Source organism: Metarhizium brunneum, chromosome 1, assembly GCF_013426205.1.
Source record: "Metarhizium brunneum chromosome 1, complete sequence".
Classification (NCBI taxonomy): domain Eukaryota; kingdom Fungi; phylum Ascomycota; class Sordariomycetes; order Hypocreales; family Clavicipitaceae; genus Metarhizium; species Metarhizium brunneum.
The window spans coordinates 6,062,404-6,089,603 of NC_089422.1; the positions used below are offsets into that span (position 1 = coordinate 6,062,404).

At 51.2% G+C, this 27,200-nt stretch overlaps 11 protein-coding genes across 11 annotated transcripts; 8 read left to right on the plus strand and 3 right to left on the minus strand.

The window, feature by feature from the left end:
- Positions 1-1,548: 1,548 nt before the first annotated feature.
- Positions 1,549-2,708, plus strand: G6M90_00g018300 (uncharacterized protein; the record flags this gene model as incomplete). Its single annotated transcript, XM_014693223.1, has 3 exons — positions 1,549-1,631; positions 1,689-1,748; positions 1,814-2,708. 3 exons carry the CDS (start codon positions 1,549-1,551, stop codon positions 2,706-2,708), a joined length of 1,038 nt encoding a protein of 345 aa, XP_014548709.1.
- Positions 2,709-3,902: 1,194 nt separating this feature from the next.
- G6M90_00g018310 (uncharacterized protein) lies at positions 3,903-6,327 on the plus strand (the record flags this gene model as incomplete). The annotated part of the gene is made up of 4 exons (XM_014693222.1): positions 3,903-4,329; positions 4,403-5,451; positions 5,516-6,107; positions 6,170-6,327. 4 exons carry the CDS (start codon positions 3,903-3,905, stop codon positions 6,325-6,327), a joined length of 2,226 nt encoding a protein of 741 aa, XP_014548708.1.
- Positions 6,328-7,854: 1,527 nt separating this feature from the next.
- On the plus strand, positions 7,855-8,442 carry G6M90_00g018320 (uncharacterized protein; the record flags this gene model as incomplete). Its single annotated transcript, XM_014693221.1, has 1 exon — positions 7,855-8,442. The coding sequence occupies one exon, from the start codon at positions 7,855-7,857 to the stop codon at positions 8,440-8,442; it is 588 nt and encodes a 195-aa protein (XP_014548707.1).
- Positions 8,443-8,669: 227 nt separating this feature from the next.
- Positions 8,670-9,012, minus strand: mic10 (MICOS complex subunit mic10; the record flags this gene model as incomplete). The annotated part of the gene is made up of 2 exons (XM_014693220.1): positions 8,670-8,870; positions 8,935-9,012. 2 exons carry the CDS (start codon positions 9,010-9,012, stop codon positions 8,670-8,672), a joined length of 279 nt encoding a protein of 92 aa, XP_014548706.1.
- A 397-nt stretch (positions 9,013-9,409) lies between these two features.
- Positions 9,410-13,578, plus strand: URB2 (Nucleolar pre-ribosomal-associated protein 2; the record flags this gene model as incomplete). The annotated part of the gene is made up of 3 exons (XM_014693219.1): positions 9,410-9,412; positions 9,463-12,781; positions 12,836-13,578. The coding sequence occupies 3 exons, from the start codon at positions 9,410-9,412 to the stop codon at positions 13,576-13,578; spliced, it is 4,065 nt and encodes a 1,354-aa protein (XP_014548705.1).
- Positions 13,579-13,651: 73 nt separating this feature from the next.
- Positions 13,652-14,795, minus strand: gsl-3 (3-ketodihydrosphingosine reductase gsl-3; the record flags this gene model as incomplete). Its single annotated transcript, XM_014693218.2, has 3 exons — positions 13,652-14,464; positions 14,563-14,694; positions 14,754-14,795. The coding sequence occupies 3 exons, from the start codon at positions 14,793-14,795 to the stop codon at positions 13,652-13,654; spliced, it is 987 nt and encodes a 328-aa protein (XP_014548704.2).
- Positions 14,796-15,225: 430 nt separating this feature from the next.
- NRDE2 (Nuclear exosome regulator NRDE2) lies at positions 15,226-18,516 on the plus strand (the record flags this gene model as incomplete). The annotated part of the gene is made up of 3 exons (XM_014693217.1): positions 15,226-17,415; positions 17,468-17,913; positions 17,967-18,516. 3 exons carry the CDS (start codon positions 15,226-15,228, stop codon positions 18,514-18,516), a joined length of 3,186 nt encoding a protein of 1,061 aa, XP_014548703.1.
- Positions 18,517-20,309: 1,793 nt separating this feature from the next.
- On the plus strand, positions 20,310-21,077 carry G6M90_00g018370 (uncharacterized protein; the record flags this gene model as incomplete). Its single annotated transcript, XM_066129819.1, has 1 exon — positions 20,310-21,077. One exon carries the CDS (start codon positions 20,310-20,312, stop codon positions 21,075-21,077), a length of 768 nt encoding a protein of 255 aa, XP_065986093.1.
- A 1,047-nt stretch (positions 21,078-22,124) lies between these two features.
- On the plus strand, positions 22,125-22,799 carry G6M90_00g018380 (uncharacterized protein; the record flags this gene model as incomplete). The annotated part of the gene is made up of 1 exon (XM_014693216.1): positions 22,125-22,799. The coding sequence occupies one exon, from the start codon at positions 22,125-22,127 to the stop codon at positions 22,797-22,799; it is 675 nt and encodes a 224-aa protein (XP_014548702.1).
- An 856-nt stretch (positions 22,800-23,655) lies between these two features.
- On the plus strand, positions 23,656-25,662 carry PLCD3 (1-phosphatidylinositol 4,5-bisphosphate phosphodiesterase delta-3; the record flags this gene model as incomplete). Its single annotated transcript, XM_014693215.1, has 2 exons — positions 23,656-25,072; positions 25,133-25,662. The coding sequence occupies 2 exons, from the start codon at positions 23,656-23,658 to the stop codon at positions 25,660-25,662; spliced, it is 1,947 nt and encodes a 648-aa protein (XP_014548701.1).
- A 537-nt stretch (positions 25,663-26,199) lies between these two features.
- Positions 26,200-27,197, minus strand: G6M90_00g018400 (uncharacterized protein; the record flags this gene model as incomplete). The annotated part of the gene is made up of 3 exons (XM_014693214.1): positions 26,200-26,958; positions 27,042-27,071; positions 27,174-27,197. The coding sequence occupies 3 exons, from the start codon at positions 27,195-27,197 to the stop codon at positions 26,200-26,202; spliced, it is 813 nt and encodes a 270-aa protein (XP_014548700.1).
- Positions 27,198-27,200: the final 3 nt, after the last annotated feature.

The following is a 27,200-nucleotide window of genomic DNA, read 5'->3' on the forward strand; positions in this document are numbered from 1 at the left end:
TTGTTGCCGCCAATATGGTCACGCTTCTTGTCCTTGCGGCTGACCCAAAATAGCCTCAAAATACGCTTGGCACTGCTCCGTATTCTGGAAATCTCTCCCCGCTATGTGGTCCCCAGTAGGAACGCTACCCGTTTCTCAGCCAAAAGCAATTCGTATGTTTGTAGTGTGCGCACAATCGGCGCAGGCGGCAAAACGCCCGGCTCCGTCTTGAGTTGCATCATGAGTCTGGGACTCCATACTTGCGTGTTGTACGGTATGTAGCTCGGACATGGACATGGATATGAGCATGGACCTGTTCATGTCTCTGTTGTTTCCCAACGTTGGCCACTCGGGCTTCGGTGGTCGATCCATTCAGGCGAAACCCCAGCAGCGTCTAGCATGGGGTGTAATTTGCGAGAGAGAAAAAATAAGAAGATGAAGAAGAAGAAGAGTGAGGGACTCAGAGAGGACCCGACGCGTTGTGTTGTTGTTGTTGTACATCCTTTCGAGGCATGTCTATGGATGATGCAGATGTACTCCCTACAAGACTGCTCCGTTGTTTCCTTCTAGTCACTTCGACATGGGTTCCTTCCTAGTTCCTGGCTGGGCACGCCTGAGTCCCTTGAAGCAGCACAACCGGACTGCTACCATCAGGTACCAGACATGTCTCAACCACTGCTTAACTCTCGTGCTCCAACGGACAAATTGATACAAGGGTCAACGGTCAATAGTAGTGCTAGGATTTAGTGCTCCCCGCTGTTGCTGCCTGTGGTGGCTGGCCTGCTTGACGATGCCCATCACCCATCACCCATCACCCATCACCTCGAGGTGCGCGGCAGTTTCATCGTCAGACATAAAACACCTACATTCCGGAACCAATCTTTCCAGACCTGTTCCCTCTTCTTTCCCCTTCTCCCAACCCAATCCAAACTCCAGAGCTTGAGATTCTAACATTTCCTCTTCCCGCATCAGCCACATCCTATCCTTCTGCCAGGTACGGCGTAGAGTCGTGTACGATACACTTGTTCCAAGCCGAGAAGAGGAAGAAGAAGAAGAAGCCAGACACTCTACCTGAGCCGTGGATATTCCCCCAAGGACTGCACTATAATCTAGTGCCTCTCTCTCTTTTTTATTTCTGTACCAAGCGGCCACATCCAGTCAGTCGACTTTGGTCATTGCAGGTGTGGACTTGGTCACCTGCACTTCGGATCACACCGCTGCTTGCCAGCGCCCAAGGAAAAGAGAGCTCCCAGGACTGTCGTCATTTCTCTATGCATTCCCCAGGCCAATTGGATCTTGCGTTTCTCTAAGGACTTCTTTATTGCCGGCTCTTCCACAGGATCCTTGTTTTGCATACTACTGCTAGCTAAAAGCTGCGAGGACTGCCCCCGTCCTTGGGCTGTATTGCTGCTACCCGCGTTTTGGCGTACTCGCTCGTTCGCTCCGGCCACGCTGCGCATTTGCTTACATTGTTTTTTTCGCCATTGTGCTTTTTCTTTTCCCTGTCTTCTTTGCCCAAGTCGACAAGACACAACTTGTCTTTCGGCGGGGAAAAGTCCATTTTGCAGCATGGTTCCAGGAGATATGCCGCAAACTGCATTGGCTTATAAGAGCACTCCCATTTCCAGAGATCCGTGGAACACAGGCCACAGGTGCGAGAGTCACGATGCCTCACTGTTGTAGACATGATATACTGACATAGGTTGTAGTGCATTGGTTGACCCATATGGCAATGATGGCTTCGGAAATGGATTCTATTCCCCTCCCAGGTAAGAATCAAACCTCCCCATCTACACACTTCCTCGAGGACACATGAATAACACTGGTTCCTCAGCATCATGAACCCTAGTCATTCTTATGCTCAGAACGGAAATATTCCCAGAAGCGGAGGCGGCTACAACACGCGGGCTGATACATTTTCCTCTCCTTCGTCAGGTTATGCGTTGCGAACTCCGGCTACCGCCTCTTCATCCATGGCGCCTGCATTCAACGGTTACAAGAGCCCAGGCAAGACGACAGGCTGGGACAATCATGGGCGCTATTCCCCCACGGGCTCCCTCGAGGAGATGGTTGCTTCTCCCAGCTTGTCTGATTATTCCGTCGAGAACGTCATGGGAGTGACTAGCCCACAGCAGAAGCCGCGCCATAGTGGCAAGCGCGGCTCTCAGCGGCGACCGTCGAATCGAGATGAGTTTGACGGTCCCCATCAGTTCTTGCAACGTCCTCCACAAGAGGTTATTGATATGCAGGAGAGGGAGTTACCGCACCTCCCGACTAATCTTCACGTTCAAGAGCAGGACACCGTGCTGAACCAGGTCAACGATCGGCTCTCACAGTGTGCCTTTGACTTCGTGGCCAAGTATCAGTTCCCTATTCCCCTGACACAGGACATGCGACCGGTCGAAAGACCACAGGATCGTGAATGGACTGAATGGGTGTACCTGCTCAAAAGATTGGCAACTAAGCGACGCATCCCTGCAAGAGTCTTGTACAATGGTCAGATCAAACAATTCGTGACCATTCTAGAAAACTCACTGGAGATGCGCCACGCTGCCAAACACCAAAGCCGTCCTCTGAAAGACGACCGGAACATACTGCAGCTCATCTCTGCAGGCATTCAAGTCGCCAAAATCTTGAAGGACGCGTCGGCCATGGACTACCTGGACCACTTATACGTTGAAACAGAATCTCGGATTCAGGAACGCACCAAATCGCGATTCCGATCCTAAGTTTTGCTGCACTTGCAAGCCAGCACCCATTATACGTTTTTTGATACCAGAATCCCTTCCTCCCTGAAGCGAGGATTCTCTCAGCATCTACCCGAGGGATGTTTTTGAACCAGATTGAACAAGTGAAAGGGGAGCAATGTGCCATAGCCTCCTTATTGATACAGCTGGATAGGAAAAGACACGTTTTATGATGATGACTCTATTTTGTACATGGATTCTGAAGTTCGACAGCACGCTGGTTCGCTCGTTGCAGGAACCGTCCGTTAATTGATGAGACAGGTGGGTTCGTCCATTGGTGTTTGCCTGCTATCACAGCGGCCATGATGTCTGGCTTTTGTTAGAGTTTTTTTTTTTTAAATGCAAGCATTTGCCGCCAATAGTCCCCGTCTCCATTAAACTGGCGCAAAGCACAGCTATGGGTACATGATGGTATGAGATGCGAATATGAGCCTGGAGGTGTATTAGTAGTTTCGTAGGGATAGATTTTTTATAGCGTACCATGTATTCACTTGCCGTTGAGACAAAGTGTGTGGTGTGTGTGAGTGAACTTTCTCCGTAATGGACGATCTACAGCATGGACAAGTGCGAGACCAAGCCGATGCTTGCTTGTAGGGTAGCCATCAGCCTGCCAGCCAACTCTGACTCTCCTTCATCAACGGCAAACGCCACCCCGTCAATCAGCGAACTACGTACGGCTCAGCCCACACTCGGCAACTCAACCCATCGGTCAACAGAATCCACGGTCAGAGAGCCGTAAACGCCATGCGGCTGCATGTGGTCCTGACACGCAATGTGGGTGGTCGACCATCCCGCAGGTTCTCACCTCATCCCAGTCTTTCGGTATTCCAATCCGGTATAGCGCCATTTAGAAACCGATGAGGCGACTGCGGGTGAAAGAGTGTAATGCCTTCCTTAAAGTCCATCTTCACCCTACATTTCTAATCTTTACATATTCTCAACTGGTACATGGGAGGGTGTCTACCGTGGACCTTCCGACTCGCGAATCGCTGCGCTGATTTTCTGCGCGGTCAATCGGGCGAATGGCCTGAAGCTGCGCTAACTCTCATCTGCCTCTTTGTCGAAAATCAGCCTCTCGGCGAGCAAACCCTGACGAGAATACTTTAAAAATCCAGGGAAGAGATACTCGGAGGGCGTATTCAAATAGAGTATATCGCTACAGTTGAAGCCGAAACCATGGCCTCCGTCACATCTCACACATCCCCGCATACATCACCGTACGACTTTGATAACACAGAAGACGAATCATGGCAATATCTAGAGTACTCGAGCGGCGCATCGGCCCCTGGGTCCGTAGGGTTTCTCCCCAGTCCCGCGAGCGGTAGTCTGAATGGGTATGCTATTGTCGGACACACGCATGCGCACTTGACGCCGCCACAGGCGTCGGTTTCGCCGTTGAGTTTGGTGGAAATGGACCAGACCATGTTTCTACCGGCGGAGACCTCGTTTGCCGCGCAAGAAGGGTTTGGAGCGTCCGATGGCCCTGCTGGGTTTGTCCAGGGAAGTGAAAATGAGTCTGCGGGTGGCAGTGGGAGTGGGAGCTTTTTGACGCCGCAGGAGTATTTGTTTGCTGATGGGGGCTTGTCACAGCGGGAGATGAATGGTGAGCTTGTCCATCTCTGGCGATGCGTATCTGGGCGTCGGTGACAAAGACGTGGTATCTAATGATGTGATAGATATGGCGCCGTTTATGAGCAACTTCCTCACAAGCGAACAGACCACCACAACAACTGACTTCACACCATCTCTATTCCACATGGACTCAACCATCACATCTTGGACTGCTATAAGCCCTGCTGCAGCAAACAACCATGTAGTTTCTTTTGAGGAATTCATCTCCTCCTCCAACACCACAACCAACAGCATCACATCGTCGTCACCTACAGGATCCAGTCCAAAATCACCATCTATCAAATCCGAATTCTCCAAATCCCCCATCGCCCTTCGCAAAGTCAAGGATGCCAAGATCGAAAAGAAGACCAAAAAACCCGCCGACTCACAGTCTGGCAAATTCGTCATCGTGACGCCCAACTCTATAACCGCTCACGCTGGTCGCCCCAACCCCTTCGAATGCTTCGAAGCTATGCGGGCTACTCAACGCGGCCGCAAGGGACCTCTGGCGTATGAAACAAAAGAAAACGCCCTGCAGGTCCGTCGTGTCGGTGCCTGTTTCTGCTGCCATAGCCGGAAAGTCAAATGCGACAAGGAGCGGCCCTGCAAGCACTGCAAACGGCTGATGCTGCATGTTCCCCAGGTGGTATGTTGGCAGTTTCAGGATTTCATCCCCGCCTTGTTCCCGGAGTTTATCAGAGCGCACTTCAAGAAGGATGAGATCGTCAAGTTTTTGAAAGACAATGTCGACGGCTTCGTGGTGCGCGGCGTGTCACAACCGTGCGAGATTGGGCTGTTCTGTGGACTGAGGTTCTCGGCGGTGCTGAGCGTCAAGGCCAAGTTCTTCACGCCCAAGACGTGTGATGTCCTGCAGCACTGGCATACGAACCCACAGGGTGGCAGTCAGAACCTCCAGGCTAATGGTTCGGCGCCGATTGGACTCGAGTTAAACACCACGGCCCAGAGGGATGATTTGAGGAGGAAGGTCAAGGCGTACGTGGCGGACATCATAAACGAGCCGTTTTACGCGGAGCAGGTTACCGATTCGGTGAGGTCGACGCAGTTGCCGGTCAAGATATTAAGAATTGTGCAGACATATGCCAAACAATCCGATGTAGGTCCAAACACACCCGTCCTTCCTATTGCATCATGTGGCAGAAACTAACAGACTGCAAAAGTCCCCCATGGTCAAACGCGCTCTGTCCATCTACGCCATGCACTACATCATGACCCGGCACCTCTGCATAACCCCCAAATCCATCCTTGCTCTCCAGCCGGGCCTCGTGTCCCAAAACACGCCCTTCATAACCCCGCGCGTGCTCGCTCGTCAAATCAAGTCCCTCATCGATGGGCTCATCCTCCGTGAAATGCAAGTCATATTCGAACTCTTCTCCAAGTCCCTGAAGCCCAAGCACCGTCGCGAGTGGGCTCCCTGCACTGCGGCCTTCCTCGTCCTCTGCCTCTTCATGGAAGCCGTGGAGACTACAGCCGAGAATTTCGTCATTTACCAAAACGAGATTAATAAACGGAACATGTCGCCGCCAGAGTATAAGCGGGGTTTTGCGTTGGATATTTGCAAGGAGCTGGAGAATATGCCATTCAAGCAGTTTGCATATCAATTTCACAATATTTATCAGACTCATGCGAGGGATGTGAATACGAAAAGCTTTAATCCCCTGTTTGATGAGAGTTTCGAGGCGCGGGGAGAACTGGATGGGCCGGCGGTTGAGATGGTTCGGGGTATGCGAGAGTTGTTTGCGGGTGAAGATTGTAAGTTTTGTACTTTTTACGACTGTGACTTTGCATATGCCGATGGTGCTAACTAGTTGCAGGGCAAGATATGCAGTTCCTTGCCGATGACGAAATTATTCTGAGTAGGGGCGAGAGCACACATCCCATAGATAGCTCATTTCTTTACACGGGGCGATTGGTGGCCAAGTTTTTACTGTCGTTTACAGATGAGAACGTAATTTTTGGTGGCAAGATCTAGCTTTGTATTTGGTCGATGCAGATTCAGTTTGGAACAGTCCTTACAAACTATTACTCATATCATTAGGGCCAGATGCAGAAATCGTTTCGCGGCTGTTCCGCAGCGTCCTGCTGGCTACGAAGGCATTGGCACATGCAACTACTTGGGGTTTGCAATATATGGCTACAATTAAGAGTTTGGACAACGATGTAATGATAGCGGACTTTGCATTTGTAGATATATACTACACAGCGTCAATGGCATGTTTGCCCGATTTTAGTCCTGAAGTCACACTGCGTCTATGCCTTCAGGGTGGAGCGGACTGGTTGTCTAGACCTTGGCTTGTTCTCCCACGTACGAACGAAAAGAAAAGTTACACGCTTGCGCATTGGAAAGCAGCGAGGTGTAGGCAAATTGTGGGTTATCACGCTTCTCCTTGAGAAATAAAGAACAAACCCCCCCCCCAACCCCCCCCCCCCAGTAGTAAATGTCAAGTTGGGACGGGGCCAACGCTTCAGTTCCAATGCCGACTCAGCCCAAAATCAAGGCATTGAAAGCCGGTATCGCACTCGGAAGTCTTTTGTGTCATCGGAATGAAAGGTTTGGTCAACCCAGTCCAGCGTGACAGATTCTTCACAGGGCAGTATCGTAACATGATGTGAAAGGGAGAAAGAAAGATTTGGGTGGGACTGCTGCACGAGATTTTTGTCTTAGGAGTGGGTGGACCACCTCACGTGATGACTAGGTTTGCATTTCTTGATCTGTTTGCTGCGCCGCTACCTGTCCTCTTCTTCTCTTTCTTTCATATTAATTTTTGTTTGTTTCGTTGCACGATTAATCAACCGGTAATGAATCGTCAACTTGCTATCGGTCATATTTGCGTGCTAGAGTAACGGATTTTACTGCCTTTTTTATTTTACCGGAGAGAAGATGCATCTTCTCTCCGATTTGTGGTGTTTCCGACATACTTTCGCCGCAGGGCGAGGAATTCAGGCGTTGACTGCTGATGTAACTGCCTGATGCCTTAATAGGGTTCCAATTGAGTCGTAGAGTCCCTAGTAGTTTGTGTCGTGAAGTTTTTGCCGCGTGAAGATGCATTGTTGCAGAGAGCGTGACGGTTTCACGGTTCCATGGTACCGAGTGCAAGAGCCGGCGAGGAAAGTCAATTTCAACTCCCGCTTGCTGTGACTGTGTTACTGCGAAGGATTGGTTCTTGCCCTTTGTACTTGGGTGTACGGGTCATTAGGGCTGCTCGACCTCGTTCAACATTTGACGACAGCCGGCTCTGTCGAGCCAGCATCGCTACCAACACTACTCTACCCTTAGCCTACGCCCCTACAAACTATATTTTTTATCGTGTATTATTAACCATACAGATACGCGTCCTTTGACAATCCGCAGATGAAATGATCCTTGCAGTGCGGTTGAACGGGCGCGCTTCCCACATTTGAATTGATCCGACGACGCGACTCGATATAGCCATTGCATTTGCTCGAACCGGCCACGCGACACAATAGCAAATAGCAAAGTAAGGGGTATTACACCTAAATGTCGCCTGTCGCGCATTCCATAGAACAAAGCAGACTGGAAATTGTACTACTGGCTGCCGGCGTTCTTGTGCTCGTTCTTTTCTTCGGCATCTTCATCCTCGTCTGCGTCAGCTTAACACACTCGAACGCACCTCTTTCACGGCACAGAGCTACGTCATGGGGAGGATACTGGAATGAGCGGTGGGATGCTGGCCCGTCAGCACCGGGCCAAGATGAAGGTGTATTTCATAGTGTTCGTCGACGAAGCGTGTCAATTGCTGAAGAAGTCAGAAAGAAGCTGACAAGTTTGAAGCAATTGCTGACATTAGATATGCCCGATTATGACGATGTCCCAAGGCAACGGTATATCGAAAGCACAGACTTCACGCCATACAACATTACGACCCTGAATGACGGGACAGATCATGGCTTGTCCACGCTCCTATTAGATGATAACTCCAACTGGCATGACCTGCTGGAGTCGCCGGCCTCGAGCACCGGGAGAGATCGAGAGGGAGGGATTGTAACAAAGAGACCTGAGAGAGCAATGGTTCATGACGATAGCTGCGATTTAGAGGCGCAGGATTCTGATGACTCTGAACACTGAAGACCTGGGAAATTGGGCAATATCACTCGCGGCAGACTCGGGATGAAGAAGTCCGTTCCTGAGATGGTGTACAGAAAAATTGCTAATTAGGCTAGCCGCCTATAAAATGGCTCAGATTTATAAACAACCCATGCCGTAATCTATCTTGCTTGCTCCGTTTTCCCACCGTCGTCCATCTGTTTTGTTTGTACATTGACGAAGCGTCGTCAGATTTCGCCGGTTCAAATCTAAGGTTGCTGCTGCTTCTTGAGATCGCGCGCCGCCAGCTTCAGATTGATGTTGCATTCCTCGTAGGCTCGTCCAGCACCGAAACCGGCACCAACAAAGGCGGGCCAGGCTCGTCGTCGAAATAACAGGACGGAAAAGACGACACCGAAACCGAGACCAAGGGTAGATTTTACGAGGAGGTTCGACAGACAGCGATCCCACTACACCTTGACGTTAGATCTTACCGTTCACATTGTCGCGTGTGCTCGCTGGGAAATAATATACCTTCTCGTTGAGGAGGGCCTCGCTGACGGGTCGGGAAATGGCGCTCGCAGGAGCTGCAGCAGGGGCGGACTCGGGCATGGTGAATAGACTGAGTGGTGGCGCGTGAGATTTCTGGAGGTCATGAGATCGACCGGCGACTCGGACGACTTACGTATTTGCGGAATTGATGCCAATGTAGTGTGATTGGAGCTACAGACAGCTTCGACGTCGGCGATGCTCTGATGTCAATTGTGACGAAAACCAGTCGGCCAATGGCCCAGGTTACCCGAAGGCGGTGAGACTTGTCCCAGGCATGTGGGTTTTGTATTGGGCGGCAGAATTTTGGAAATTTTGGCTTGCAGTTGCAGCCAAACGCACCGTGGGGCAGAGCACTTGGTCTTTTCCGACCAGCAACGCTGAGTGTTCGGAGCATTCTGGCGGCCTTGGATTTTATAATCATAGAGGCGCATGGGTTGAATGGCTTTGACAGCTGATGATGGTAAGTGCCTCTTTTTGCTACCAGATAATTTTTTTGTGCTAATTAGGCAGGATAACACGGACCTCATCAAGACCGTTAGAGGTCTGGACCAAAATGGCCCTGGAGACGATGGTCAAAACCTCCAGCAGCTTTGGAACTTCCTAGCTGCGGCAGCGGATAACCAGTTTCATGCTGCAGAAGAAAGCAGCTTACGGTGGCTGTTGAAATCCATGAACGGCACTTCAGAAGCGGCCGAGACGTTGCGCCGGTACCCTCTCACTTGGACGATTCTCGACCGTGTCTTCCAAAGAATCCCGTTGTTTTCACTGGCAAAATCGCTGGCGGATAGAAAATTTATGGCAGTTCTGCAACAGACGCTAAAAGATGTCTCGAAGCCAGTTGGCTCTACTGAACAAACTACTCCGACTAAACGAAAGCGTTCGACACTCATTGCCTACTCGGTCGACGCTCTGCGAAGCATAAATGGGTGCCTGGAGACTGCTCAGACTCTGTTCATAGCAGTGAAGTCACTGTTAAATCGCTTAGACAACACATTGGAGACATTCTCGCGAGACAAGATTGGAGCCGAACATATTAGGTCTCTCTTCTGTACATCGGCCGTAGATGCCACAGCAATTGCAGCGCCGGCGTTTAAAATATGCGAAAATCTCTTATCCAGCGACTCACACGACCAAATAAAAGGGTGCGAAGATTGGATTCAAACAATTTCATCAGTTTGGGACCTTCATCTCCAGGGCACGGATGATGTCGTGAATGTGGCAATATACCTGTTCCGACCTGCATCAGTCATTCTAGCAAATGTTGGGCCGTTTTCTTCTGCAAATCGAGCTCAGGTACGCGATAGCCTGAAGGAGAAATGGTCATCGGATATGCAGGCATTCATGCATCGCAACTTTGCTCTCCCCGGACGAGGCGCCTTCATCAACCATCGAACTCTCGAAGCTTTTACGACTGCTCTGGAGATATGTAAAGGTATAATTCATCTGGCCGCTCCTGCGTTGTACTTCATCGCATCGAGCACATACAAGGATGTAGCCGACAGTGGACTTCGCAAGGACAATGTTGCGTGGATTAAAGAAACGTTTCAAGCTGTTGAGCTGGCAATCGCGAGGAGACAAGATCGTCACATTCTCATGGAGAGTATTTTAGAGCAAGCATTGGGAAATTCTGCCCCAGTTGGTGTAGACGACCTGCGTCGGGTGTGTCGGGATTACGCCTTACAAGACGACGGTACCCGCTGGTCCTTGGTGTCAAAGATTGCTCAGTGCGAAACAGATGTGTTCCAAATATCTGACGACAGTATTGAGCTGCGAAAGGAAATCTGTGACAGAATCATCAAAGAAGACAATGACGAAAGCAATAAAAAGGCAATTGTGGAAGTGATTGGGGCGATTCAAGATGGATTCCGCACTCATCGAGACCTGCCAAGCTTCTTGCGGTTATGGTTTCAGCAACTTTCGGATACCGAGAGACAGAATTTTCGTGCGGATTCGGCTTGGATTACTTTTATTCGGGAGCGATCTCAAAAGGACTCGCTCACTTCCATTATCGAGACTGGAATGTCTCCTCAGCGTCTGAATGAGGTTGTTGCATGGGTGAAGGAAAATTCATCAAAACAAAATCCTCAAGCGACTGTATTATTTGCATCTACTGTTGTTCAGTCGTTACATAGTGAACAATACGTCGATGCCATTGGGCGGCAGCTGTTCGATTTGGTGGAGGGTTTGAAGGCTTCTACTCCTTTGACGGCTTTGCGATGGCGAGTTGTGTCAATGACTGTTTGGTGCGTGGCTCCAGATGAAAGGCAAGGAATTTGGGGCGCGGTGAAGAAGCGTCTTACCAAGGCTTTGGAAAAGTCGCCAATCCTGTCCGCGGAAGCGTACGAAGCCTTCAGATGCTGCTACGAAATTTGGGATTCTGTGTCCCCTGATGGACCTTGGGTCGAAGAGCCTGCGGGCTTGACCGAAGCATTCACGAAAAGACTCGCGGTTGAAATGAGCTCTGCCTGTGTTCTGAAGGGTACTCTATTCTCAACAGCGCTTGGCTTGGCTAGTGAAGCGGTCTTCAATGAAGACTATGGTTACGAGCAGTACATTGCCTGGTTATTGAACGGTTCCAGCCGATTCAACAAACTCTACATGTCTAAGGCAGGCGAGTTGCCGCCCGCACTCGGTGAAGTAATTGCATCACGCAAATTGAGTACAGACGGGTTGGCTATTCTGTGGGCGGCATTGATACGGAATGAGACCAATCTCAATGAAACGAAGCTTTCGCATGGTCTAGTTGATCGCCTACTCGCGGCTTTTGACGAATCTGGAAAGGAGAAGAACTGGCCGGGTGAAAAGGGGCAAATGTGGATGAGAGCGCTATCAAGTATCCCCTTAGACTGCTTCGATCGTGATCAGCGAGAAAAGCTTACGACGATACTGGCTAAGCGACAGTCAATGCTGACAGAACCTGCCACCAAGGACGATGTGAACAGTTGGAAGCTGTTATTAAGCCTGATATGCAAGATTATGAAACGACCTACATTTCACGAGGGCATGCGATTCTCAGACTTGGTGGAAGCATCTCAGACGTTGTCCCATCTTTCGATGACATCGGAAGACAGCATCGAGACAATCCTGGAGGTCATTGAGAGGTTTTCTCACATGGCTTCTTTAGTCATAAAGCAAATGGCAGGTCACGTCGATGAGCGAAGTGCCAAGTACTTCCGCGAAGCCACTACATTCGTGTCGATTTGCGAGAAGCAAGCCGATGGCAGTAGTGACCACAAGCTTGACTTGCCAGCCCTCCACATGACTCTACTGAAATCCCTCGGCACTGAGCTTACTCAGTCTGTAAACGCCCGATCAAACACGGACTTTGCGCCTTTATTGACCACGACACGAAAAGCTTTATCGAAATGCATCACGAAAGTCATCAAATTTTGTGTCTCGGAAAAAAAAGTACTAGAGCTCTCTAGTCTGCCTGTCGATATGAGCATTATGGCCGCTGTGGATGCCGCTGCAGCCACGGAGTTCTCTGATAAAAATGACTTGAAGTCATCTTCTATAAGAAAACTAGAAAAAAGAACTAAACAGGCGATGCAGGATGGTGATTTGCGAGCATGGAAGATTCAAACATTTCTTCGCGCGTACTTATCAGACAAGCTTGAGGTATCGCATCCAACCACTTTCGACGACCTGAAAAATCTGCCTCACCGTATGCGAGAGGTGGTGCTCAGGGAGCTTGTCCAATCCGTGTCTGCTAACATGGACGGCTTGTCGAAATTGGCGTACTTGAGAGAGCTGCTGAGAGAGCTGAAAGGAGGCTGTAATACGGATGGTCAGTTGCTTGCCATTGAGTATCTGGCAAATCAAATTATTGGTATGTTCATTCGCTCTGCTGATTGCCAAGCCAACATCCTAACAAAATTTCCAGAATCATCCGACTTCCAGCTTCAGACTGATGACGGTTTCAACATCGGTATGGTCCACAGTGATTTGACCTCGTTGCTTCTGCGCAAACCATCCAATTCCAACATCATCTGCCGCATCCTGCGAGCTCTTCTAGAGAAACGGCCGCAGTTAATGAGCCAATGGAACATTGAAATTACCCTGAGCACTGTATCTGATCTCGCATCGGACCGCCATGCCGGCGAGAGCACTACATCCTATCCTTGGCTTTGCAAACTGGTCGAAGTAATTATTAAGAAGCACCGTTTGCGACTTGAAGGGCATTTCCACCTGCTCTTGAGCACGTTGCAAGCCTTGCTGCAGAATCTCATCAAGAGTCAACAGCACTCCACAGCAACAGACAACTTGGCTCAAGAAGCCAAGGCCCAGTTGTATGCCCGTCTCGTCACCCTGATTTGCGAGCCTACCGTCGGAGCTGTCTCCCGTTCGCAGCTTCACAGTTCGCTGGACTCAGCTACCGATGCCGCCAAGCGATCTGCCGGCCGACACATGTACCTCATTCTGGTACACTATGTCAAGCTGCAGCTCGAAACGAGCGTGTCAACAGAAGTACGTGATGCGCTTGAACAGGCTATGAATTCCATCTTCGACATTACGCCCCCTGAAGGAAGAAAGATTCTCAACGACACAATGGATAGCAGTGGCAGAGCGATATTGCGAGAAATGTTTAAGAGATATGTCAAATTCGGTAAATGGAGTGGCGTTTGAGAACGGGATTATAGAGTATATTAGGGTATCTCAATACAATAGCATCAGCGTCTTTCCGCCACTGGCCAAGGTTTTAATTTGATCTTCCCCCGTCAAGGCCTACGTGGTCTTTTGTGCGCGCGCTAGGATGCCCATGTTTCTTGCGATAGGCTCTAATCTTGCCATGCAAGTCGGGCTGCACAAAGATCCATAGAATGGCAACCAGCCATGCGCCGAGCGTATCAACAACCCAGTTGTTCCTGAAGGAACCCCCCAGCATGCCCAGTCTCATCAAGTCCCCGAGCCAGTTTACCGTGACGAAGTAATCGCCATTCTCCAGTCCCTTGATTGACGCTGCGGCGACTTGGTCGGGTGTCTGCCTCGGGTCCGACGCTTCTAGGATCTTGGTAATTTCCGGCTTCACCTGCTCCTCGCGCACGAATCCTGGCGACAGGATCGTCCCGGGATACACGACGTGGACCTTGACGTTCTGCGGATACAGCATGACCTCCTGCGAGAGGGTGTCTGCGAGGCCTCTCAGGGCCCATTTCGAGGGTGCGTAGGGCGCATATCCGGGGATGGTGTACAGGGCTACCGCGGAGGTGGTCATGACGAGGTGCTTGGGCTCGAGCGTGACGGGGGCCGAGGGCTCGAGCCAGGCTCTCAGGATGGCGTGTGACATTTCGGCGGTGCCGTAAAAGTTGACGTCCATGTGGTGTCGGAGGGAGTCCATTTCCATTTCTGTGAAGAGCTGGGGCGCGGATGTGCCCGCGCAGCACCAGACGATGTCGGGTGTTTGGTTGTTGTTCCACGCTGTGGCGGCGGCGATGAGAGGTGCCGCGTAGGAGGGGGAGGATACGTCGGCCGCGATGTGGTGGAATCGTTGGCTGGGGTCCTTTGCTGATGCCTATGATAGTGTCAGTCGGATGTTGTTTATGACTGCTGCGCGCGTCATCATGCCGGCGGTCTGCGCAAAGAATGAGAGAGCGAGGCGTAGGTGCGTACTCTGACGGTTTTGAGAGCTTCTTCGAGCTTGGCGGTGCTTCGGGAAACGAGGATGATGCTGGCTCCTTTGGCGCTGAGCTGCTGCGCGACAGAGAGGCCCATGCCTTCGGATCCGCCTGTGATGAGGACCGTCTAGAGAAGGGTTAGGAGTTGGTGGCATCGATAGGGTGGTAGCTGGACGATAGACTTGCCTTTCCCGCGACGGGCATCTTGTTCCCCGAGAAGAGACCCATTGTGAGTGAGAATGCGACTAGGATTGCGAGGGCAGTCGGGATCAGCATCCAAGGGGAAGAAGTGAGCGTTGCGACGTGGTCCATGGAGGGGGGGCTAGCTGGGAGCAGCAGGCACTGGGTGGCCAAGAAACTCCTTTCTATTTGCAAATAATATAGGCTATTTTCGATTTGAAGACATGTCGAGAATCCAGGTCTGGGTGGAGCTGAGGTCGAAAGTGCTCATAATCACATTGAAGCCTTGGTATCTGGTCCCCAGATGGGGTTGCAGAAGTGGGTCTTCGAGCTTGACGTCGCGCCACGACCTCAAAATGCTACCATGATTTAGACAAACATATATCAGCACGTTGGTTAAGGGCTACTCTTTCATGTATATGGCAAAAGCGCAAGCTTTCACCCAGATGCCGCCCCCACAATCGTGGCATTAATAGCCATGTCGGACAGCGAGAGTGGCACAAAACTCGTCGTGCCCAAGTTCTCCTCGTTCAAAGCCAGGGATCCGGCAAGGCCTACAAAGGCCGATGGTGGCAAAGGAAAACAAAGAGAAAGGAGTCAGTCGAGGGACAGGCACCGAGATAAGCGCCATCGCTCTCACCACAGCCAAGATTCTCGCCGAAGAGAGGAGCGGTCCTCCCGACATCGAGAGAGGCAAGCTGCGCCACCGCAAGACCCAGCGCAAGGTCCAAAGGCATTGCTTGAAAAAACCACGTCATCGGCTTTTGTTATCGACACGAAAGGAGACCATTTAATATTAAAGTACGGTCTTGATCGCGCCAAAGTCCCTGCCTACTATCGCTATGGGGGCGGTAGAGTCCTCGGCACCGCTGGTAGACTTGTCATTCATCGCGAGGGCCCGAGGGACCAATTCAGCCTCCGCTTCCCAGGCGATGGGGCGGGATTCTTTGACAAGGATGGATTGCGGTCCAAGTCATTTCGTCTGACGCGTGACCCGATCAGGCTTCGAGCAAGGGCGTCGGAGTCTGATGAGGATGACACATTCCTGGCTGTTGGGAGTTCGAAAAAGAGAAAGCAAGATGAGCGAGATTCGGAATCTGAAGACGATGAAGGTCTGTCGTACAGGTCTATTGAAGGCAAAGCCAAGGCTAAGGCGGCACTCGAGTCTGACCATGACAGCTCGGGGTCTGAGGACGAAGTAGTGGACCTGGAGCATGATAACCCGCTTCGGTGGAAGTCTATTCAGCTGAGCAGGCAGGTCAAAGACCATCCGGGGGATATTGACGCTTGGATGGAATTGGTAGACCATCAGGATGACCTGCAGCGGGCAGGGGAGACAATCGATGAGCGAACGACGGCGAACACGGCACACAGTTTCTCAGAGATTAAAGTCGACATGCTTGAATCGGCTCTCTCTAATGCTATTGTAGCCGAGGGTCGAGAAGTTGTGCTTGTCCGTCTCATGCGCGAAGGGATGAAGATCTGGCCGAGCAAGCTTGCTGCAAAGAAGTGGTCAGAAATTGAGAAAGAAGTGGAAAACAACTTTGAGCTATGGAGGGCGCATTTGGACTTTGCCATGTCTAATATTTCCAGCTTCCAGTACGACGATGTCAAGCAAATGCTACTGGACAGGCTGCGCGCTGTCCTGTCACGGGCCGGCGCACAAGAAAAGCACTGGGAGGAAGCTATATATGTGTTTTTGCGGACAGCAAGATTGATGCATGACTCTGGATACAAGGAGCTAGCTGCGGCAGCGTGGCAAGCTTTGCTGGAGTTCAACTTCTTCAGGGGCGGCTCAGAGATGCCTGGAACTGGTATGGAGGCATTTCGAGATTTCTGGGAGAGCGAAGTCCCACGACTGGGAGAGGAGGATGCCAAAGGCTGGAAATATCATATGTCAACTGGTGGGCAGGTGGAAGCTCCAGAGCCGCGGAAGGACAATCAAGTGGCGGATATTGCGACAAGGGATGCCTACAAGGCGTGGGCACATTACGAGCTAGGCCAGGCTCAAAGTGCCAAATTACCTGCGAGAACAATGGATGATGGAACAGAGGATGACCCGTTCCGAGTAGTCATGATTTCGGATATTGAGCCTCTGCTGTTCATGGTGCCGAATGTGCTGTTGCAGGGCAGGCCTGGAGAGTTACTCCTTGACGCCTTTCTCATATTCTGTGGATTGCCACCGTTGTTTCGATCTACGCCCCTGGCGGAACTTGCCTTTGATGACCAGTTTACTTCGAGCTCTACAGTCACAAGTACAGCATTACGTCAGGCAACTTTGTTGGATGACCCTGAGGAAGTTCGCAGGAAGCCTCCATCATTCTCCAGAGTCCTCAATGCAGCACTATCCCCTAGTCTCCTCTTTGCTGGAGCGGACTGGTTCCAGTATTTCGGCTCATCCCTGACGAACCTTTCCGTGGAGACGGCATTCGTGGGAAATGTGTTGAAGCAATTGGTTCACGAAGCAGAAGTAGAGAGCTTAGCTCTTTATTATCTTGGATTTAGCTTCGCCAGCGAACGGCCATTGGTGAAGAAGTCTGCAAAGGCATTATTGAAGAAGTACCCGAATAATGCTGAGCTCTACAACGCATACGCCCTGGCAGAATTCGCCAACGGTAATGCAGATGTCGGGAAGAAGGTGCTTGTATCAGCCATGGAAGCGCCATCGGTAAGTGCAGCCGTTTCTACGAGTTGGTCATTTACTAAGGTCTTTGTGTCAGCTATCTGTCGGCGCCCCGGGATTCCAGCTTCACAAATCACTTAGCTGGGAGGAGTTGAAAGCAGGGAACAGGACGCAGGCTATTACATGGTTGTGCTCTGCTTTTGACAACTCCCTACGTCAAGCGCAGGCGGACCATGGCAGCATTTCACCGGCAGTCATCCTCAAGGCCAGACAAGAAATTCTTGCACACATTCATCAGTGCATGTATGAAGGAAGAGCCAATGATGCTGCGGTCTTTGTCGAGGGTCTGACCTTATTGTCATACCTGACGGATGGGGGCAATACCGAGCCGACATCAGATGCACAGGGTAATATCTCCGCCGCCATGAATGCCATCGAAGGCATGTCCGCAGAGTTCAAGTCCCGCGGGGACGCGAATACCCGTTCACACGAACGCATGCTCCAATTCGGAGCGCAACTGTTGTACCTGAATGCCACTCGAGGGTAAGTTTAACTCTTCGTCTCGTGTCTCCCCTATCCGGGCTGACAGTGTATAGCCCCTTTCGCCGAATCTACCTCCGTGAGCAGCTGTCAAAGTTCCTCGACTTCTTTCCCCGAAACTCAATCTTTCTCTCGCTCGCAGAGTGGGCCGACTCCAGCTTGCGGGTCATTGACGAAACGCGCCAATTGCTCTATGACAAGATCCTCATCAAGCAACACGACTGTTTGAGCAGTCGGGTTTTTTCCATTGAACATGAGATATCGCGTGGGAATCCAAATACTGCAAAGGCAGCGTTTGAGCACGCCTTGTCGAGCGATGTCTGCAAGACAAACACTAGACTGTGGATAGCGTATCTGCGCTTCAGCTACGCGCACAGGGAATTACGGCCCAAGGTGAAGGACCTATTTTATAGGGGGCTGAGGCACTGTCCGTGGTCAAAGGATATTATGATGGAGGCGTTTTGTAGCCTTATACGGGACATGAAGTCTGATGAGTTGCGGTCCGTGTATAACACCATGACGGGGAAAGGGCTTAGGCTGCATCTGGACATGGACGAGTTTGTGGAGAGGTGGCGGAGAGATAGGCACGGCAGAGATGGGAAATGAAAGGGACTGGCTCGCGAATCAACTTCCCGTTTTGCAATGAATACCTCCTCTTGAGTTCACAAGTCGTCCTATATAAAGATATGATGATTTGGAATAGTGGCTTTTGCATAGATACCCCTTTGGTGGTCTTTGGTAGTATTAGTAAATACCGGGTTCTGTTATTTTGGAAAGTTGTAGCTCCGCTTCCATAAGAACGCCCCGAATCGTCTAGATGCTGTTGAACTTGTCATATTCGATGTTTCGGGACTATGAGGAAAGCGTTGATGGTTATGGCGCCAAAAGTTGAGGGCGCCCCGTCGGATGAAAAGTCCTTTATGCCTTGCACCCCTCCAACAAGGGTGTTGATCTGCATGTTCAATCCTGGGTTACTTTCAGTCTCCTGCTGGGCCACTGTGCCTTTGTCTCCCCAAATCTTATCTTCGTGGCTAATGCTGTAGAGTGGCATAAAATTTGAGCATAAATGCCGCAAGTCAAGTGCAAGATTAACGCAAGCTTTACATCTTCTTCGCCTTTCCCCCGCGGCACATGTCCAAGGGGTTCAGCTATAATCACGTCACCTGCATGGAATTATGGAAGTCGACCAGCACAGCAGCTCGGAGGTGTGGGGCCGAACCGGACTGTGGGGCCGTTCTCGGCGCCGACCGCCCAGTAACACCACCAGCTCAAAAGGCGGCGCCACTATCGCAAAGCTCCATCTTACAGCTTCTCTCTTGACACACTTAATAAACGTCTAGTATACTATGACTGTCATTTTCGTATTTCTGATTCCTCATCTCTGTGTGGAGTTAGCCTTACAACCATTCTACGCCATGCAGAGGCTGCGCGTTGGCGACGGGGATGAAGGAACCGTCAGCCCATGCAGCAGAAAGACGCAGCAATATCGGCCCGAGGTCCAACGTGCCCAATACCTAGCACAACAAGTCCTTTGCCAACATTAACATGGGTCGTTGGCGAAAGCAAAGCCGTAAGCTTCTGGTGGACGTAGATTCTTTTCAGCCGGATTGAACAAAGCTGCTAGTCTTGAAACATGCTGGGAGACAAAGCTCCGTGAAAATGACCAACCTTGAAATAGATGAACAGTAGCAGCCCAAGGTCGTTCTAGATTAATTACCGGAATTTCCGGATATTATTTTGGGATTGTGGTTGCAGAGCTGCGTGGAGCCTCATCAGCACTTCGCACGTCCGCGCCTTGTTGCGCCTTTGGCGCGGCTTTGTTCAGCAAGTATACGCTTTGGGCCCTTGACAGCGTGATTTCGTTTATAAAAGAAGTGATATGTGACAGCACTGAGGTGGCTGTTCAACAGCGGTGCATGCTCTGTTGACCGCAAAACGATGCCTAGTAAATAGTAAGCAGCAATGCGGGATGGAACAACGCACAATCAGGACCGCATCTCTTCTCCAACAGCGAGCTCTCCGAGGATGAGAGCTTCACAGACTTGCATATGCATGCTTCGCGCATGCTTTCATCGGTTTCTGTGAAGGCAATTTCTTTTCTGAACAGACGCAAAACGCAGAATCTGGCATTCGGGGTGTTGTAGCATTGGGCACATGGCCACGAGTATAAACCGTTGAGCTTTGCTCGCCCATCCTGCAGTCCCGGACCTTACCATTCCAACCCGAAAAAAAAAACATCACAACCGTTTTGACTTGTTCAACATTTTCGTTTCAAACCCTTTCAACTGCTCAGCGTCACCATTACAAACATTTTGGCATCTTCAACATTTTCGTTTTAAACCCTTTCAACTGCTCAGCGTCACCATTACAAACTTTTGGACTTGTTCAACTTCTTCGATATGAGCTGGAACGAGACGGATGAGACGGTGGAGCAGCTGGCTCAGAATCGAGAGGCATCTCGACGTATCCCCTACATGGCAGTCCTTGACGACATGGTCACCGAGATATGGAAAATCTTGATGCCAGGGGGCCCGAATCGTCCATATTTTGGAAGGCCTGTTCCACCAGTATCGATAATCACATATGAACAAGCCACGAGCTTAGCATCAGGCTTAAATTGCGACCTCTTTATCTGGGGAAATCTCAACGGGAACGAATCCTCAATTAGCGGAATACAATCAGGCATGTTTATTAACATGCCTCATGCGGCTCAGCACCTGAGAAAACGAGAAGCAATCAAGCCAGGCCAGCCGAAAACACCAGCTGACGCCGTGGCCGAAGCACAGTGGCTATACGCGGCCGAGACAATGCGTGGGGTCCAGACGTATGTCAAGCAGTCAAAAGTGCGGGACATGATAATGAATACCTACGGAGTTCAAAAACGACAGTTTTGCTTATATCTTCAAAAATACGTCTGGACGTTTTTGGGACAAGGCAGTGTGTTGGGGCTCCCATGGAGCGGTCTCCGGCGTTGGCGTCCATCTAGATTGAGAAGTACAACCCACCCGAACTTGACCAAAGCCAAAAATATGTGGTACGAGGGCTTCGATTTATACGAGGTCGTGAAAATACTAGGTCCATCCCCAAGGGACGGGGAGGGAAACGAGGAGGGAAACGAGGAGGAAAACGAGGAGGAAAACGAGGAGGAAAATGAAATCAGCCCGTGATGAGAGCCAATGTCCGTAGGACTAGATGCGTGGCGTGGCACATGTGAGCAGGGCACCTTGGCATTTCATGATACGAACCTCTGTATTATTGATGCAAAGCCTTGATTGAGCTGCAGTCCATCGCAGGATATATTTGCCCACCAACAGGTTTATACTATACATGATATAGTATATACTCATCGGCAAATCCACACTCTTGTGTGTTCCGATACTAGCCATGTGACGGGGCGAGACCGATCGGTACACGAAACAACAAAAACAGCAACAGGATAGTTTGATTCAACATTGACTATTCCATATGGCACTTTATGCTTCATCAGCATTCTGAAATTTTGATTTGCGGCGGTTACAATAGCAGTCGGCAACGCGCCGATGTAAGCGCCACGCGCCTCGTATCTCGGGGCATATCAGCTGGGGCAGCGGTGGTGAAGGGCGAAGCAATTGGTTAGCGACGGGATATGTGTGTCTGGAATTTTGGTCGTTTGTTTTTCTGTATTTCAAGTTTTGATTCATGCGTCAATGTATTGATGTATCAATGGACAACTTTGTGTCTAGACCTGCATGTGCCTCTTGAAAGTGCCATCACATTACATTGTATGAACTGCCAGTACCAAGCTAGGCACCAAATCAGAGTAAGAAATGAACATTCGATTCGGCCGCTGCATGCAACAAAGACAAAGGAATCTTCACGTATGGAATTAAAGAACAGGTGTGACTGGGCAGAAATGAGGCCTTTGTTCCGGCCTCACAGCTGGGTTTGTCACGACGTCCGCCCCATCTGATAAAAGGATTGTCGTATCTGTTTGAGAAGAAGTTGGACAGCGGCTGGCACTTTGACGTATGCAAAGCAGGCATTCACACACTAGAAGCCATCCTCTGTGTTCAAAATGTATCCCAATTTGGTTATTGTTCTTTGCAGATATAAAAGCCCTGTCTCGGAGCAACTTTTGCTGCAGAGTGACAGCGCATTCTAGATGATTCACTTCTCACATCAAACCTTTCTCAACTCCCCCAAGAGCCCAACGGCTGTACTCGCACGCAACCGAGATGGAACCCTCAGAGAACCTACAACTCAAAATCCAAAAGACTACGTCACCGACAGTATATTGGCAAATATCCGGACTGAAGACCGCCAAAAAGAAGGACGGCATCGCGCACGTGATCCCGGAGCAACAGTCAAATCATGAAATCGCCAGCTTTACGATGCGCTACCCCGGAGCCAACTCCAAAATTAAACCGTCTGGGCGTTCGAGAGGTCGTAAAAGTCCCAGGTGCATATTCAGGAGTTCTACGCGGAAGGCAGGGGGCAGGCGCCCAGAATGCAACATCGTCGACATGACAAGAAAAACGACGGGACATTACTCCTGGGAAATGGACTTCAGATTGAGCAAAGATAAATCTGGGCCTCTTGGGTGTCTTGTCAAGGCTCTACGATGCATCCGAAGTAAAAGAGACACCGGAACTGAATACTTTTATTGGCTTCGGGCCAAGTCTGACCCAGACGAATGGAAACTGCTACCTGCGGAGTGTATTGGCAAGATTTTTGGAGGGTACCGCTTTTACGAAAAGCACATAGGTGCAGAGTTTCGTGACTCTACCATGACTGTCGATGGGGATCTCGGAAAAGACAAGGACTTTGTTCGTCGGGCGTGCTTGACTCTGGTGGCGGCGCTGTGGATTGAGGAGCAATCAAGTGACTCGACGGGGACGGAGACGGAGTAGCATTGTATCAATTGTGGCGTCGGAGCAGACTGGTTTCATTAGAAAGAGGAATATGACAAGTTCAGAGTTGTCAAAGCCGTCAATAAATCCCTCCTTTGTTTGGTGGTGAATGACATGCTTTCTGGGACTCTTGTCCCTCGTACATTTTCCCCTTGGAGCCACTCACCTGGCCGGGATGAAGAGAATCGGAGCAAGGGAAAATGCAGCATATGCATAATTTTAAACGAGAGCCAAAGGAACATTGAGGTTCGACTTGGTCTCTTCACACACGGGCTGCCATTGCCATTCACAGCTGCCCCGTCTGTGCCACGGCAGCCCCTCCTCCTTCCCGGTACGCGTGATTCTCTGCAACCAACTGATCGCACCTTCCCGCGCAAACAAGCTCTGGCCGCAATGAATCCGAGCGTGCAGCGGGGTATGGACCGTCTGGTCAGGATGGTGGTCGTTGAGCAAGAAGGAACGGTGACCCGGTGAGTAGCCAGTCATCTAGCAGGGATCCGTCGATCCTGGCAGGGCTGTGCTCAGTGTTGCTTGGTTCCATCAATGGCTTGGGTCCACGTGAAATGTAGCTGAGCGGCGTCAAAGACCCCTGAACAGCGGCGTCTAACATTGACGGCTTTGCTTTCCATTTGGCCCCTTGTGGGTTCCTGAACAACCGCCTTGGAGGCCTGTTGTCTCACCCACAGTGCACACGTCAATCACAGGGCCGTCTGTCCGTCATTCAGCTTCAAAGCGGCCTTGAAAGACGGACGGTGCAGCCCAGCCTCCTGCATGCACCTCCTCGACACCACCGGTTCTTTGATCTTTAAGACAACATACTTGATTGCCAGAGACAAATGCCAGAGACAGAGCCGGCATGGCAGCCCTCCAACAAGCCGGCGGCGGCGCCAGTCAAGCCCAACGAGCGCCCCCGGCGTTGACCAACACCGTCATCTCGTACCTGAAGACCATTTTCGAATCCCACGCGGATGCGGATGGCAGATGGACTCTTGGCCAGATTGCGCGCTTTATTCAGCAAGTCCAGAAAAACAGCGACAAGACCACAGCCGCCGCCAAGTTGCTACAGAGCACAGAAATTGACCTCAGCGCATTCCTGCAGTACATGACTTCTGAAGACAGCAATATAACAGAGCCCTGGAACCAAAGCGACTTGTCCTGGCCTCTTTCCAGCTACTTTATCAGTTCCAGCCACAACACATACTTGTCGGGGAACCAACTGTACAGCGATAGCACAACCGACGCCTACACCAATGTGCTTTTGCGGGGATGTCGCTGCGTTGAGATTGACGTTTGGGATGGCGACGAGTCAGACTTGTCCGCCAGCTCTACCGAGAGTTCAGCTGATGAAAAGGCCGACGATGAGGCTGTGCCAACCAAATCGAAACGCCAGGGCACATTCGACAGGCTGAGGCAGAGGATACCGGATAGCCTGACGTCCAAGCTGGAAAAGACCAGTTTGGCCAAAACCCGCGAACTAAAACACACTGGAAAACACAACACGGACACAGCGAACGGTGCACCGCCCGATGGCGACTCCAAGATTGTGCCAGAAGTCGCCCTTGTCGAGCCTCGTGTACTGCATGGCTATACCCTGACCAAGGAAGTTTCCTTTCGGGATGTGTGCAATGCCATTCGGGACAGCGCCTTCACAGTGTCAGACCTGCCGCTGATTATCAGTCTCGAAGTCCACTGCGGTGCCGAGCAACAGCTCATGATGGCCAACATCATGAAGGAAGTCTGGAGCGGCATGCTAGTCACCGAGGATGAGATCAAACCAGGCCTGCTGCCAAGCCCCGAGGACTTGAAGCGAAAGATCCTCATCAAGGTCAAATACGCACCGCCGGACACGCCTGCAGCAGAGCCCGACAGCAGCGCCGAGGACGACAGCTCGCCGGCTGAAGCAGCGCCACCCAAGAAGCCATCCAAAGTGGTACAAGCACTGAGCAAGTTGGGCATCTACACCCGAGCCGTTTCGTTCAAGACGTGGACACAGCCCGAGGCCAGCATGCCGACACACATCTTCTCCCTGGCCGAAAAGAAGTTCATCGAACATCGCGAGAAGCACGCCCAAGCGCTCTTTGACCACAACAGAGACTACCTTCTGCGGGCTTACCCTTCTGGCCTCCGCATCACGTCATCAAACATGATGCCCACTGTGTTCTGGGGATCAGGAGCCCAAGTCGTCGCTTTGAACTGGCAGCAAACGGATGAGGGCATGATGCTCAACGAGGGCATGTTTGCTGGGACGTGCGGATACGTGCTCAAGCCCGAAGGTAAACCACATCAACCCCCCCTTTTTCTATCCTCCCCAGCTCTGCTAACACCCACACAAGGCTACCGTCCCAACTTAAAGTCCAAACCCACCCTTAACAAAATCACATACAAGACGCTAAATCTATCACTCACCTTCCTCGCCGCCCAGTCCATCCCCCTCCCCCACGGCGACAAATCCGACAAGAAATTCCACCCCTACGTCAAGACGGAGCTGCACGTCGATGCGTGTAACGCCCCGGCCCACGGCCGCCCAGGTTCGTCCGAAAGCCTGGACACTGATGTCCGGCACAAGGCTCGCACAAAGACCCACAAGGGGACCGACGTTGATCTCGGCAGGCAGCAAGTCTCGTTCAACGGCATTGACGGGCTAGTCGAGGAGTTGACGTTTGTGCGCTTCACGGTGCGAGATGATGAGCTGGGGAGAGATGATCTTGCGGCTTGGGCGTGCGTACGGCTGGACCGTCTGGGACAGGGGTATAGGTTCATCCATTTGATAGATTCCAAGGGGCACTTGACGAATGGTACGATTCTCGTCAAGGTGGAAAAGACGCTGGTGGAGGAGAAGCCTGATGGGAAAGAAGGTGCATGAATGACGTATCTGCATTGGCGTGGGCGTAGCATGTTTTTTCTTTTCTTTTTCCTCTACGGCGTGGTGCCGGGTTTCATGTCGGGCATTGTCGGGACAATGAATAGCAATTATGATAGCACGCTGATATATTTCTTGTTCAAAGCTCACCGTGTGTCAGGCGGCGATTGATTTATTGCCAAGGAGAACAATGGCGCAACCTGGCTGTTTACTATAGTCGGCTTGGAATCGCTCCGAATCAGCAAAGTTGCCGTGCGTGCGAGCATGCGTGTCGATGGAAGGCTGACTCGGAATACGGCTGTTCATGTAGCACCGGGCGTCACGTCACGTCACTGCAGGCCCGCCAGACGGCACAAGTAACAAGTGTCAATTTAGAGCCGTAGCATTGAGTCACCAATCTCCGAAAAAAAAAAACCATTGAACAAATTCCACAAGTCTCTCATTCTCGAGACGGAAAAAAGAAATCATCAATTGATTCTCAGTCGCTGCATAATCACCAAAGTTCCACCTTGACCCCAGAGTCCCTTCTTATAAAATGGCCTAGTAGTCGTCGTCACGACCCTGGTTGGAACGGCCCTTGTTGCCGCCGCCAAGGACATCACTGGCCTTCTCGAGGAACTGGCCGACCTTGCTGCCGGAGCTGCTGCTGTTGTCACGGCCGCTGGAGCCGTAGCTGTCGGTGTTGTCGCTGGAGCCATAGGACGACGACTTGTTGCCGGAGCCGTAGCTGTCATTGCCGGAGGAGCCGTAGCTGTCGCTGCCTCCGGTACGGCCAGACGAGCCGTAGCTGTCGTTTCCGGAGGAGCCGTAGGACGAAGACTTGTTGCCAGAGGAGCCGTACGAGTCACTGCCTCCAGTGCGGCCAGAGGAGCCATAGCTGTCATCGTTATCACGGCCACTGCGGCCGGACGAACCGTAGCTATCGTTTCCAGAGGAGCCATATGAGTCGCTACCTCCAGTACGGCCAGAAGAGCCATAGCTGTCATTTCCAGAGGAACCGTAAGACGAAGACTTATTGCCGGAGGAACCATACGAGTCACTGCCTCCGGTACGTCCAGACGAGCCGTAGCTGTCATTGCCGGATGAGCCAAAGCTGTTGTCGTTGTCACGGCCGCTGCTGCCGGATGAGCCATAGCTGTTATCATTGTCGCGACCACTGCGGCCAGATGAACCATAGCTATCGTTTCCAGATGAGCCATAGCTATTGTCATTGTCACGGCCACTGCGGCCAGAGGAGCCATAGCTATCGGTGTTGCCGCTAGAGCCGTAGCTGTCATTGTCACGGCGGTTAGACGAGCCCTATGGATGACTTGTTAGCAATGACTGCAGAGCTTGCGTTCGACTGCGAGGGGGTGTTCTTTTTTATTGTTCTCTTGACTTACGTAGCTGTCGTTGTTGCCGCCGTAGCTGGACTGAGAGAATTTCCCATGTTAGTATGACCGAGTGAAGCGGGGTACCTTTGAGGTAAAGGCCAGAGTGAGCCCTTTTCACGAGAGCCGGAGATGGGAACTTACATTGTCGTTGTCGCGGTAAGACATGAT